We start from the raw sequence: 14,685 nt of genomic DNA, 5'->3' as shown, positions 1-14,685 counted from the left end.
ACTGCAAGAAACACAAATTGGAATCAAGATTGCCGGGAGAAATCTCAATAACCTCAGATATGCAGATGACACCACCCTTATGGCAGAAAGTGAAGAGGAACTAAAAAGCCTCTTGATGAAGGTGAAAGTGGAGAGTGAAAAAGTTGGCTTAAAGCTCAACATTCAGAAAATGAAGATCATGGCATCTGGTCCCATCACTTCATGGGAAATAGATGGGGAAACAGTGGAAACAGTGTCAGACTTTATTTTTCTGGGCTCCAAAATCACTGCAGATGGTGACTGCAGGCATGAAATTAAAAGACGCTTACTCCTTGGAAGGAAAGTTATGACCAACCTAGATAGCATATTCAAAAGCAGAGACATTACTTTGCCAACAAAGGTTCGTCTAGTCAAGGCTATGGTTTTTCCTGTGGTCATATATGGATGTGAGAGTTGGACTGTGAAGAAGGCTGAGTGCCAAAGAATTGATGCTTTTGAACTGTGATGTTGGAGAAGACTCTTGAGAGTCCCTTGGACTGCAAGGAGATCCAACCAGTCCATTCTGAAGGAGATCAGCCCTGGGATTTCTTTGGAAGGAATGATGCTAAAGCTGCAACTCCAGTACTTTGGCCACCTCATGCGAAGAGTTGACTCATTGGAAAAGACTCTGATGTTGGGAGGGATTGGGGGCAGGAGGAGAAGGGGACGACAGAGGATGAGATGGCTGGATGGCATCACTGACTCGATGGGCGTGAGTCTGAGTGAACTCCGGGAGTTGGTGATGGACAAGGAGGCCTGGCGTGCTGCAATTCATGGGGTCGCAAAGAGTCGGACACGACTGAGCGACTGAGCTGATCTGATCTGATCAATACAAAATAAAAAGTTAAAACAAAACTATAGTAGGGAAGGAGGGATTGAGGGGACAGCAGTGGGGTGAGTTTTAATTGGGGAGGATAGAGTAGGTCTCACTGGGAACATAGCACCTGAGGAGATATATCATTTAATCTGTAACAGTCATGCTTTAAAAAAAAAAACAACTTAAAAGTGAACTACTCTGTATTATCCCACCTTGGCTGGAGACCTTTCACATGACTATGCCTGAGAAGACAGCCTCAGCCTCATTTCTAGAACTCAACCTCCCTCATCACTAAAGCCACATTCCATCGGCAGCCTCTTCTCCACGCTCCCGTCACCCGCCAGTCTGGACAGCAGCTCCGAGAGTAACCAGATCAATGCCCTTAGCAGATAAGAAACCAAAGGTGAAGTTTGAGTCACGGGGCCAAAGGGTACCTGAAATTGCATCTTGCATCATTCTCAGCAGTTGCTGAGAATAGAGGCTGGCGTAACATTCTGACTACAAGACTACAGATAACTTCCCAGCCACTCACCAGCGCCCTGGTGCTCAGGCCACTGCCTGGCTCTAGCCTCTAGCCTTCTCCACACAGGGCTGGTTGGGGAGGGATGTCCCCAGGCAGACGGGAAAGGACCTCTTTTTCCCTTCCACAGGATTATTCATGTGGTTCCAAGCAGGAAGACACCATTACCAAATGGGGTCCCTGTTAAATCCCCAAAGACAGTGAAGAAGTCTTTTCCAGCCATGGAAAGATTCTATGAGCACTTAAATAATTAAAACAGGACAGATATACCAGTCTCCCAGACCTTGCTTTTCCTAGCCCAGTTCCCAGGCCATACCCAACAGTTCCCATTTGTTGGGCAGCTGGTAGAGAGAAGGGGAGGGCTGGCCTTGGGACAGGTCCCCTGGCCCACTAACTGTAAACAAATCCTCAGGGTTGCGATGTATACACACTGGAGATGTCTCTGCTGCCAAATGGCACAAGAAAAGCTATTGTATTGGAGTTGAATCTGCTCTGTCCTTGGGTTTGGGTTTTGCGTGTTTCCTGGGGCTCAGCAGACAACTTGGGCTGCAAGCACCCCTAGGCAGAGATTGTCTTAGCCCAGAGTGCCAGAGGGAGAAGGCAATGGCACCCCACTCCAGTACTCTTGCCTGGAAAATCCCATGGATGGAGGAGCCTGGTGTGCTGCAGTCCATGGGGTCGCTAGGAGTTGGACACGACTAAGTGACTTCATTTTCACTTTTCACGTTCATGCATTGGAGAAGGAAATGGCAACCCACTCCGGTGTTCTTGCCTGGAGAATCCCAGGGACGGGGGAGCCTGGTGGCCTGCTGTCTATGGGGTTGCACAGAGTCAGACACGACTGACGTGACTTAGCAGCAGCAGAGAGTGCCCGAGAGTCACCCTCCTCTTTTGCTCACCATTGTCACAAGTTCAGAGAAGGGCAGGCTTGAGGGGGGTGGTCTGGGGGAGGAAACAGTTTGCAAAATTTAACCCTGCATTGAACATGATGGTCACCTATGCCCAGTGGGGCAGGGAGTGCAGGTAGGGATGGGGGCAGAGTCACCTAGCCCTCTTCAGAAATGCCACATCTGGGACTTCCTGCCATAGCAGGGGCAACACTCAACAGCCTGACCTGAGTGAGGTCAATCTTCATTCATCCTGCAAGTATTCAGATACTTACTGTGTGCCAGGCAGTGGGTTCAGCAATGGGGAAAGTTCATTCAGAGTTCCTAGTCCATCAGGGGATAAAGCCACTTCCTAGGTGGGAAACAAGTGTTCTGTGAAATGTATCCCGGCTCTGGGAGCATCTGTGGAACTGGACAAAATGTGTGTGTGGCAAGAGATATATTTATCCTCTGAACTTTAAATTTACATATCATTTCCTTTGAATAAGGCAAACTAAGATCTTGTTTGTATACATTGGTGTATACCCAGCAATGTGCTATGTGTATTCATCATTGTGCCGTGTGCAGAGGGCCAAAGACTTAGAAGACGCAGCTCCTGCCCTCTGGGGACTAAACACTAAAAGCACTTACAGAAGGATGCAGTGTGGAAGATGAGCTAATGAATTTGAAGGAGAAGCCAGTGTAGACTGGAGACAGTGGAGGTACCTCCAAGGAGCACTAGCTCCTCAAGGATGTGTGGTCCTTGATCCCCTGGCTTTATTGCCAATAGCCTTTTGTCCAAGGTCAATCAAGGACGACCACCCCACAAAGGAAGCCGATGGCTGCTAAGATCCCAACTAAGATCCCAACCAGGGTCACTGTTACCAAACCATCTTTCTCCACTGTTGTCTGTGACTCACCATCCACTCTTCCATGGCAAGAGTGGTCACCACTTTAGGCAGGATAAACCTCCGGGGAAGAGAGAAAGAGGAATACCCAGATGTTGGGTGAGAGATGGGGCATGGTTGGAGACACAAGAGCAGGACAAGCATGAAGGAAAAGGGTGAATGAAGGGGAATGGTGAAGAGGCACTTCTGATGGGAGTAGAGGATCTGCCTTTAGTTGAGAGGGAAAGAGAAAAGGCTTCCAAATGACTGAATAAGACAGTGGGGCCTGATATAGACACTGCAGCACAGGAGTCATTCAGTTCCTGAACGTCAGAGAGCCTTGGGGTGCCAACCTTGGCCAGCTGGGTTGGGTAGAATTTACCAGGAAAGCCCTCATTAAGTCAAATGCCACAATCATCTTACCTCAGTCCATGAGAATAGTATAGAAGAGTTGCTGAGCCACTCATAACCTGGTGACAGGCAGTGACAAATCCCACTGGATCTCAGATCAACTCAGTCAGCTTTGATCTACTACTGCGCTTCCAACAAGTCACAGTCCAGCAGCCCAACCCCAAGAAAAGCCTTGCTTCAGTAAACATTTCCAAAGGCCTCCAAGCTTATTGCTGACCAAGTGAATTATGAGAGCATGGCGGTCAGCAGAGCCAGTACCATCCAGTGGAGTTGATAAGAGCCTGTACAAAGATAGGCTGGACAAAGTGCTAGGACTAAGTCACTGCAGGCCAGGATAAAGACAGGCGGACACAAGAGGTTGGGAAAGAGGCCTCTTTGCAGAATTAGTCTTCACACTACTGGCTGGGCCAATGGTCAGGGCTCACCAGACTCAATATGCAAGTGGCCTCAGGCCACACCACAGGGAGGGAACACAACTCCACCCAGCAGCAGCAAATTGGATTAAAGGCTTACTGAGCCTGTTCTTGCCCACCAGAATAAGACTCAGTTTTCCCCACAGCCAGTCCCTCCCATCAAGAAGCTTGCACAAGCCTCTTATCCTCATCCATTAGAGGGCAGACAGAAAATCACAATTACAGAAAAACTAACCAAACTGATCACATGGACCACAGCCTGGCATAACTCAATGAAATTATGAGCCATGTCATGTATGGCCACCCAAGACAGACAGGTCATGGTGGAGAGTTCTGACAAAACATGGTCTGTTGGTGAATGGAATGGCAAACCACTTCAGCATTCTTGCTTTGAGAACCCCATGAACAGAATGAAAAGGCAATGTGCAAACAAGCAGCTTTATTCCCCAAAGTCTCAGCTCCAGCGGTAAACTTCTAAGGCCCTATCCTTTCCAGGTACCTGAGTATCAGCACTACCATCTACCAGATAGGTGGCCCTGTTTGATTTCTCCTAGTTTGACAGTTACTTAATGTCACTGAGCATCAGTTTCCCTCCATTGCACTCCAGAAGGGGCAGATTAGTATCCTTGCTTTGGATGAACCTTTCAGTATACTGTCTGGGACATGGGAAGCCCTCAGTGAAGATAAGCTTCCTTTTTCCCTCTTCCACTTACCTCGATTTCCAACTTCTTGTCAATATCAGATGTTCTATTTTGAGATGTCCCCAAAGTGAAGAGTTGATCATGGACTTTGTACTGTAACTGCCCTTCGATTTATATGCAAATGTATGACCATCTCCTCATTTGCATTCAAACAGAGGATTTCTAATTGGAGGCCACAAGGTCTCTCTCAACCTTGTGAAACTCCTGCCTCCTCCCACAGCCACCTCAACTTCCTAGAGTAGAATGACCCATGGAGAAACCCAGAGATCTACGACCAGCTCCCCAACAGAGGGTGGGTACCATGGCCTGGCAACAGCAGTCCAAGGGCTGCCTAACCTTCTGAGCTTCAAAGCTCTTATTTATCTTAATGACATGAATTAAGAGCCTGGGAAATACCAGGCTCTGTGCCAGGGGAGGAATAAGAAGTGTATTTCTGATCTCAGGATGCAGTTACACGGGGAAAGAAACAGACCAGGATATGTCTACAGCAGGGTGTGGAGAGAGTACAAGTGAAGGCTGACCTCAGGGCTGCTGGAGACACGTCACCCCAGCAGGATGTTTCCAGACGTGGGTCACCTGAGGTCATATCTCAAATGGGAGTCAGTTCATCTGCTGGCCAGGCATATGAGACAGACAAAAACAGAAATCACATTCCTGATTTCTGAAAAATCTCCAAATCCTGGTTTAGGAATTCACCTGCCAAGAAGTGGGAGTTGTTTTTTTTTGAAGTGGGGGTGGTGCAATCATGCAAATTTATAAAATGAACCACTTAAAAGTAAACGATTCAGTGGGCACTTAGTACATTCATAATGTTGTACAACCACCTCTATCTAGATTCAAAACACTTTCGTCATCCCCAAAGGAAATCCTCTCCCCATTAAGCAGTTACTCTTCTTTCCTCCCTATCCCTGGCAACCACCGATCGATCTGCTTTCCATTTCCATGGACATGAAGTGGGAGGATTTGCAAAAAAGAAATTTCTCCTAGTTTGTTGCTCTTAGGTCCATGCACTAAACTAGACTCATCAGAAATGGAGGCCAAGTTTGCCCTCAGAACTAAATGAGCCAGATTCCACTCAGTCTTTTCATACTGTATCCAGTTTGTTCCGTCTTGGTTTCCCCATCTACAAAAACACATACCTACCTCATAGGACTGTTTTTGAAGATCAGGAGATGAAAGCCCCATAAAACAGTAAACACAGCACTGCCCCCACAGTAAATAGTCAATGAATGATAGCTGTACTATTTGCATTCTAGAAAAATGTCAACCTAAAAAGTCTCTAATAGATACATGAAGTCAATATCTACCTACCTACCTACCTACCACCTAGGTCACCATACATAAGAATCTTTTTACAAATGAAAATATCTAGGAAATCCAAAGAAGGGCTAACTCCACACAGAGGTGGATGGAACATGTCTTTTAGCATCATATGGACTGTAGCTTCAATTCCAGTTGACAACTGGCTTCACCTCTCTGAGCCTACTCTCTTCACCACCTATCTCCTAATATTGTCTTAATGTCAGAGTACCCATGATGATCTGGTGCTTAACTGGCTTCCTCTTCCCTCTCCCGCTTCGTTTCTGTATACTTTCTCCTTCCCTAACACCCAGCCCACTTCTTTTATCTGGAGTTCCCCCTGCATGTTTAGCATTTAGGCATTCAGTGATACACTGATATTATTTTAGGTGTCATTGCCCTCAGAGAATTAGAATATGATTCGGATAAAAGATTATTTTAGGTCAGGACCTCAACAAATATACTGGCTGAAGCATCCTGTTTGGTCTGGATAATATTTAGGAAAAAAAAAAAACAAAACCAGTATTACTTTGAATGAGTGAAGTTGCTCAGCCATGTCTGACTCTTTGCGACCCCATGGACTGTAGCCTACTAGGCTCCTCCGTCCATGGGATTTTACATGCAAGAGTACTGGAGTGGCTTGCCATTGCCTTCTCCAGGAGATCTTCCCGACCTAGGGATTGAATTGGACTATGTTTATCTGGGGTGTGCCTGCCTTGCATTCTGTCAGACTTCTCCACCCCGACCTGCATCTTATTTCATATACTCTACGTTACTTAGCTCTATTGCCTGTCTGTTCTATAATTATTTGTGACTCTTGTTTTATTTCTGGTTCTGTTCCTTTTTTTTGTGCCAACTACATAAGTGATACTTACAAGATGTTATACGACATCTCTTCCAAGACTATTCAGTGTTCAATCTCAAATATTTATCAATTGGAGGGAACAACCATAAAGTAACTCCCATGCTGGAATACAGAGGGCAGTATCCCCCAAACCAATGACTCCTTTTTAAAATTTTTAACTGGATCAATCTTTTATTTTTAAATTAAATTAAATTTAGCTTAATTTTATTACTTTTGAAGACTACTAATTACCTACAAATCAGAGTTTAGATTCAATCCTGCTTTTCAAATAACCAAAAAGACAGATACCCACAGAAGGGAGTAAGCCCCAATAATGAAATCCCTTCCCAACACTCACTCCTTGAAGGCCAACTTGTGGCCCTACCCCTTAAAACAGACTCAGCTTCATCCAGAAAGCATTCATCCCATCCGTCACACATCCAGCAGCTCTTCCCCTCGGAAGGTCTCAAAATCCATCAGGAAAATCGAGGACACCCTCCAGCCCAGATCCCTGGGTCGGGAAGATCCCTTGGAGAAGGAAATGACAACCACTCCAGCATTCTTACCTGGGAAATTCCATGGACAGAGGGGCCTAGCACGCTATGCGGTCACAAAGAGTCAAACATGACTCAGTAGAACTCTTCTCTTCCCTCCCAGCGTAGCCCAGGGGAGCTATAGGCAGAGCCTCAGGCCCTCAAAAAGGGGTCTGGGTTGTGTTTCCCTTCCCCAAGAGAGGCAGGAGAAAAGAAAACCAATTCTTGCTCCACATTCCTCCTCCCCCTTGACCTTCCTGATGAGAAGGGTTTAAAAAAGTCCTTCAGAGACCGGGGAGAAAGCAAGTGCCGACATGTGCTTGGGACACAGGAAGTTCCAAGCTCCCCAGAGCTGGGGGTCAGGATGCCCCCCAGGCTACTGCCCCACACCCACAAGACCCCTTGCCAAATACACCTCCAGCTGCCCCCTTACCCTGTGAGGGGACCACATCTCTTGGTGCTCCCAGCGAGTGGAGCCTCCTGGCTCTGAGTGCCTGTGAGTCCTGGCACATGAATCGCTGCGAATCCTCACCCCTCACCCCAGCTCCTCCAGGGTCAGGGGGGGCTTCAGAGCATCCCTGCAGGCTGAGGATCTCTGGTTCCAAGCCGTCAGCCCCGAGTCTGAGCTGCCCTGAGGCAGGAGTCAGGCCACAGCGGGCTTCTAACGTGCTCGGGGACTTCACTTCCTGGTTTTTCTTTCACAACAGAAAGTGGAAGTGTTCTGACCAGAAGGAGAAAAGCCGCCAAAGCTCCTCTGGCTGGGTTTCAGAGCCTTAACTGGCAGTCCCTGAGGGCTGATACAGCAGCCAGCCTGCATTCACAGCTCATGCTCTGTCTGCCTGATGACGGAGAACCAGACGGAGATGATGGAGGTGCCCCTCGCAGACCACCCTTGTCAGAGAGGTGAGACCCATGCTGGATTCCTGGGACAATGAGGTCCAACCACAGGGCACCTCGGCCCTCACATCCTTCCCAGGACCATGGGGACACCTGGAGGCCAGCTCTGCTGGCCAGCCATGCATGTTGTCGCCTCTCCCCAGTCCCCTCTTGCCTGCCTCAGATCCTAGAGCTGTGCTGACAAAGCCAGCAAAACAAGCACATCAAGAACCACAGGGACAGCGTGGAGAGTCTGTTTCCTCTGACACATTTTCTTCAGGCCTCCAATGTTTAATTAAAAATGTTTGCGGCTCGCACTGTCACCTTCCAGATAAAATCTGAGAAATTGTAAAATCAGGAATCCACAAGCACGTATGCCATTAGCTGTCAGACTGACCCTGCATCTCGCAGGAGCCTCTGAAAAACTTCACTGCACACTCGTGAGACAACAACAGTGAAAAGGCAAACTACTTCTTGATATTTTTATAAAAGGGGCTTCCCTGTGGCTCACTGGTTAAGAATCTGCCTGCAGTACAGGAGACACAGGTTGGATTCCTAGGTTGGGAAGATCCCCTGGAGGAGGAAATGGCAACTCGCTCTAGTATTCTTGCCTGGGAAATCCCATGGACAGAAGATACTGGCGGGCTATAGTCCATGGGGTTGCAAATGAGTTGGACATAACTTAGTGACTAAACAATAACAATTATTATCAAAATTGCTTTGAATGTGAAGACACCTTGAAAGCGTCTTGAGGACTGGTCTTCAGGGCATCAGGACCCATAGTAGTCTCATCAGATTCACCTATGGCTGTGGCTGCAGAAGGGCATGGGAGTTTCTATTCTCAGATGTGAAGGCAGAAAAAAACGAGGTCCCTACCCCTTCCCAACCCTACCTCTCCCTACCACCTCTCAGACACCCCAGAATTAAGCAGCAATTTCCCCCAACCTCAGTCCCTTTAAGAAGGCTCAACGTAAAACCAACAAGAGCTCTGGTCTTCACTAGAGATGTATTAGGATTCCCTCTCTGCACAGAGGAGTTCCTCAAAGCTTCCAACCAGAAAAGCCAGAGTGAGCTGTGCCCCAATCTCAGGGAACATAAGAGCTGGTTCCTTGACCTCATGGGATCCCACTTTAGACATGGAAGAAAGCTGAAGTAGGTTAGGATGAGGGTGCCCCCCCCCCCCCGCCTTTCCATATTTGGGTTCATCTCTTGGCTGGAAGAACACTTGTCTTTGCTAAGTTTCCAAGCTCATCTCCCCAGGGGTAGCTCCCTCCAGTAAAGAGCAGAGGATGGGACAGTGGGTGTCGAATCTCAGCCATTCTAATGCTGCTGGGCTTTTCCCTGGGTGCTTTCTTCTTTCACCAACCAGATGAAGAGCTTAGGACCAGGAGAAGATGGTTTTCTCCAGGATCAAACGCTCAAGTTTGGAAGAGTCTGGGTGGTTCTAAAGCTCTAGCACCTGGAGGTGCATTCTTGTTCAATCCTATACACACACCAGGGACACTGCCAAATTTTGAGGGAATGATGGACAGTTTTCACAGAACTCAAGAATTCTGCATCAGGCAGCATACCGATCAGGACTCAGATTCTCGCCCCACCTCCTCTTAGCTATGCAGCCCAGGCCGAGCTGTTTAAGAGCCCAGAGGCATGTTATTCACCTGTGATATGGGACTGATACCCCCTTACCTTACAGGAGGTAATAAGCCAATGTATATCACACATCTAGTACAGACCCCAGCATAGGACAGCAAGTCTGCTAAGGGTTCCCTTCCCTGCTTCCTTCCAAATGGGAGGGTCTGCAGCTGTCTGATGGCCTTTCCAATCATACAGACATTTCAAAATGGAAGATGAAGGAGACCTACATCTTGGCTTTGGCTATAACCCTTAAAGCTTTTAAGTCTGTTTTATTTGCACTTAGTGAAATCAACCACTCTCTCTTCCAAGTCCATTACCTGCTAACAGTTCAGATTCCTTCCATGTCTCCACTCCCCTTTTGCAGCTGATTTTTTTTTGCCTCCCATGCAGGTCAACTAAGATCACTATGCAAACAAATGCTATTTCATCTTGTAAAAGAGCCTTAGGCTGAGAATAGGCACACGTCCAACTTTTTTCTCCCCAGTCACCCCCATCTCTACTATCTCATATCATATAAGCTATAGAGCGGGTAGCATTATTGAAGTTTACCTTGTAAGAGTCTGCTCACTCCTGGGTTCCAGGAAATGTGCCCCTCACAGCTGTCTGTACTGGTTCAGCACAACATTCAGGAGCCTCTGCCTTTTCCTTAGCGCTGGAGTCGGGACCACACCTGAAGCCAATGTGTATCGTACTGAGAGTAGCTAACCAGCTCTCATGGAACCTTTGAACCTATTGCAATAGAGGTTCAAAGGTAGACATTACCTATTCAAACATTTGCACAGTAACCTCTGGCAGTGAGAAGTGTAGGATTTGGCAAAAGGTTAAAACAGGAGATTGTTATGCAATGGGCTTTAGAGGAAGAAAAAGAAGGAGAGAGAAAGCGAATGAAAGGGAGAGAGAGTCCTCAGCTCGGAAAGCTAACTTATAACAAGCAAAACCTTTTATAAAGCCCATACCTTGGGGAAGAGGAGGAGGCAAACAAGGCTTTGCACCTTCATTTTTGGGCGGAATCCCTGAGATTGTGATAGGGAGAGGAAGGTCTAAGTAACCTTAGAGGGAAACCTTAGTTTCCTCTAAGAGGGGGAAAGTGCTCCTTGATTTTAGGGGGAGAGAAGATTGAGACACCACTCTAAGTGGCTCCAGTTATAACTTTAAGATTCTGATAAGCAGAGGTCTGTCTTTTAGAGATAAGCTTTCTTCTGGAATGGGCTGGTGACCCCTCTAGAATTACAATGTTTTCAAGTCACTCTAGAATCTAGACAGAGGGATAGGCATAGCTGGGTCGGATTTAGAACCCAGAATGATGGGTACAGCCTGCACCACCCACAGCTGAGCGAGCACTGAAGAAGCAGGGTTGCTAAGGCATCACAATTCAGCCTGTCCTCCTCTCTCTTTCCATTTTAAAGTCATTCGTCATCAGTCTCCAGTCCAAAATCTTCGAGACTGCAAGGCATCATCACTAGGCAAAAATGCTGGATGGGCACGCAAGCAACTCTGGAGAGCAATCTCTATTTTATGGGTGAGGCCAATGAGGCCTTTTCAGGTGAAAAAAAATCACCCAGCATCATGCAGTCGGTTAGCAGTCAAGGCTGGACCTGACCCAGAGCCACAGACCACCACCACAGAACCTTTGTATGGTGCTGCTTTGTTGCTAAATGTTCATTTCACCACATGCAGACCTCAAATACTTGAACACTTTCTGGGTATCAGGCCTGCAGAAATTCGTGGAAATGCTGCATTAGGTTTCTGCTCACTGAATTTGGTCAGGTGGCCAATATCTAAATCAGAAGGCAACACCACTTCCTGCTGACTCGGCCTGGAGGAGTCGTCAAGTCCTCATTAACAGTAAGAGGTCTTAGTTGGCCAGAATCTCATCTAGGTTGTCGGCACATTAATTCCACAGACACACTTCTTGCCCTGCAGCCCTAAGCCTGACCTAGGACCTGAAACAAAAAGTCTTCTAAGAGGTAGCTTAGACAAAGATACAGTTCAATAGGAACTGGGGGCGGGATTCTCACTTGACTGGGGTAATGTCAACTTGTGTTAAGTAGCAACCCACTGAACACCTGCTGACACCACACTTGCCTGAGAGCACGATGCTCTGAGTGGTTCCCAAACTCCAGGGAGCCATATAGTTCCCTGGAGAGTGTGTTATGCTGATGGCTGGGCCCATGCTGGCGTTTCTGACTCAGTGGGCCTGGGTCAGGGCCCTAGAATCTGCATTACTAACAATTCCAGGTGATGTGGAGGCTGCTGATTTGGGGACACACTTGGACCACCACTGCTCCAAGCAGCCACCCCATCGTCCATGGGCTCAACTACTGGACTGTTAAAAAGAACTCTGCATAGGGCCATTTTGGCTCTGGTGACCCTATAATTGGGAGGACAACTTGACGCAGAGTGGAACTCATGATGTGCCCTAGAAGAGAGGTGATGCTCAAGACCATCGAGGGGCCAAGACCTGGAGGGTGCTTTGACACTAGCAGGAAGTATTGCCTCTCACCCTTCTTTATGTAAATCAGCGCTGGCATCCTAGCTGGATGACCCATGTGGGTATGAGTGTGGGTGTAGAAGGGGCACCCCCTGATCTAACAACCATAACTTTATTCTCCAGGGCACCTGAGACCCCAAAAGATGAAGCAGCCAGCAAGGGTGAGTCATCAGTTTAGTAGGAGAGGGGAGTCCCGAACCCAGGCTTCCACTGCCTAGCAGGCCACACTGTCTCACGCTCAACTATGGTTTTCTACAGCCTCTCTCTTCAAAAACCCACGTGTTCGACAATGCTCTGCAACACCCTCCACGTGTCCCTCCCCTCACATAGCCATTTGCATTGAGAAATCAATAAAAACCAAGCCCCTTGCCAGTCCAGGCATCCCATTGCCTCTAAAAAGTGCAAACCTTCATTGTTTTATGTCTTTCAAGGGTGGGGTGTCCGAGGTAAGGAGTCTGACCCAATAGCTATATTTCTGACACACATGCTCGCTGCTCTGGTCAGCAGGAGAGGAACGGTGTACACTATTTCCCCTTTTGTAGGGACAAAGGAACCACACATCTCATTTACAACAGTTGGAGAAGACCGAAGCCAACATTCCAGAGTTTTGTAACACAGTCTGGAAACAGCCAAGATACCTCATGTGATAGGGCTGGCAGGTCATTGGAAGTAGAAACCAGGTTTCCTATATTTTTAAAGTGGAATTTCTCCTTTGAATAAAGCCTCTGCCCTCAGAATATAGATGACTCATCTTGCATTTCTGGCTCCTCTGCTTTAGAAGACTTCACTGGGTTCAGATTCCAGAATAGCTGCTCAACAATGCTCACCATCGGCATTCCGAGGGAGGGCAAAGAAGGAAGCTGGAGATGAGAAGGGGCGGCACAGGATGGGTGGAGTAGCTGAGACGTGTGGTGCCTGGCAAACACTTATCAAGGAAGGATCTGAGGCTGTTTTAACTGCTAATCCAAGACTTTAGAAGTCAGGCAACATGACCCAAGAAAAAGGAGAAGCAGAGTCCTAGAGCTATGGTGGTGGTTTAGTCGCTTAGTCACGTTCAACTCTTGCGACCCCGTGGACTGTAGCCCGCCACGCTCCTCTGCCCATGGAATTCTCTAGGCAAGAATACTGGAGTGGGGAGAATCCTAGAGCTATAGGCTGAACCTATGCATGTTGACTCCTGTCTGATGAATCAGACAAAAAGAAAGAGACGTCATGTCCCTCCCAGGAGTCAATTGGACAGCAGGGCAGAGGGTACAATGGTACAAATTGGATGAAATGTAAGCTGTGATGGATTGACCTTTAGCTTCCCACATGGCAGAGCTGACTTCGAAGTTTTCCCTTCCACTGAGATGTGAAAAGGAAGGGACAAAGTTCCCTCAACTTGACAAAGTTGCCCTAATTGACTATTCCGATTATCAGAATTCCATACCTACCTTTTCCTTTGTTATCTGAGGTTTCAAAAGGCTAATGGCACTCAGAGTACACCTTCAGGGGAGCACTCTAAGGTTCCCAGGTCAACTCCATTCCGAAGGCCTTTGAAATGATTGTGAATATTATTGAGCACTTCCCATGGGGCCCTGCTGGGCTGAACTGCCTGCAATACCTCATTTCATCTTACAGCAGTCCGATGAAGAAGTTGTTATCATTTTTCAGAAGAGGGAAGGCTAAGGGAGGTCAAGTTAACTCACCCAAGGCATGTGGCTAAGAGTTGACACAGTCTTAAAGGCAGATTTTGAGTTCAGGTAGTCCTGAGTCCACAGCCCAAGTACATTGATTAAGGATGACTCATTCCATGTACTCATCCTATGGTGTTGGAGAAGACCTTTGAGACTCCCTTGGACTGCAAGGAGAACCAACCAGTCCATCCTAAAGGAAATCAGTCCTGAATGTTCATTGGAAGGACTGATGTTGAAGCTGAAATTCCAATACTTTGGCCACCTGATGTGAAGAGCTGACTCATTTGAAAAGACCCTGATGCTGGGAAAGATTGAAGACAGGAGAAGGGGATGACAGAGGATGAGATTGTTGGATGGCATCACTGACTCAATGAACATGAGTTTGAGTAAATTCCGGGAGTTGGTGATAGACAGGGAGGCCTGGCCTGCTGCCGTCCATGGGGTTGCAAAGAGTTGGACATGACTGAGTGATTGAACTGAAATGAACTAATTCCATGTAACCTGTGCAATCTCATTTGTTTATACATGCATTCCTCTTGGGAACTCTGATTGGTGTCTCAAAGAGAATCAAGAACTGTTGGCCTAGAGGAAGGAAAGCCCAATGGCCACCATCAGGAAGGAGAACCTGATGCCCAGGGTGGAACAACGGGTCCCTTCCCCTTCCTCTGAAGGGCTTCCCACCTGCCTGGACGTGCTTC

General features: G+C 47.5%; 1 protein-coding gene across 3 annotated transcripts in view; it reads right to left on the bottom strand.

Annotated features, from left to right (window-relative positions):
• ACSL5 (acyl-CoA synthetase long chain family member 5) overlaps positions 1-11,731 on the bottom strand; it is a 52,291-nt gene extending 40,560 nt beyond the window's left edge. For 2 of the 3 annotated variants that reach the window (XM_055560114.1, XM_055560116.1), the window contains exon 1: positions 7,743-7,988. In XM_055560114.1, the coding sequence (XP_055416089.1) occupies positions 7,743-7,821 (79 nt within the window). In that variant the 5' untranslated portion in view covers positions 7,822-7,988. Of the gene's footprint in view, positions 1-7,742; positions 7,989-10,369; positions 10,550-10,776 lie in introns of those variants that run through there. The other variant, XM_055560115.1, reaches the window with a different exon arrangement.
• Positions 11,732-14,685: the final 2,954 nt, after the last annotated feature.

Source organism: Bubalus kerabau, chromosome 22, assembly GCF_029407905.1.
Source record: "Bubalus kerabau isolate K-KA32 ecotype Philippines breed swamp buffalo chromosome 22, PCC_UOA_SB_1v2, whole genome shotgun sequence".
NCBI lineage: Eukaryota > Metazoa > Chordata > Mammalia > Artiodactyla > Bovidae > Bubalus > Bubalus kerabau.
The sequence above is the reverse complement of the archived record's forward strand: the minus strand, read 5'-3'. Positions and strand labels throughout refer to the sequence as shown.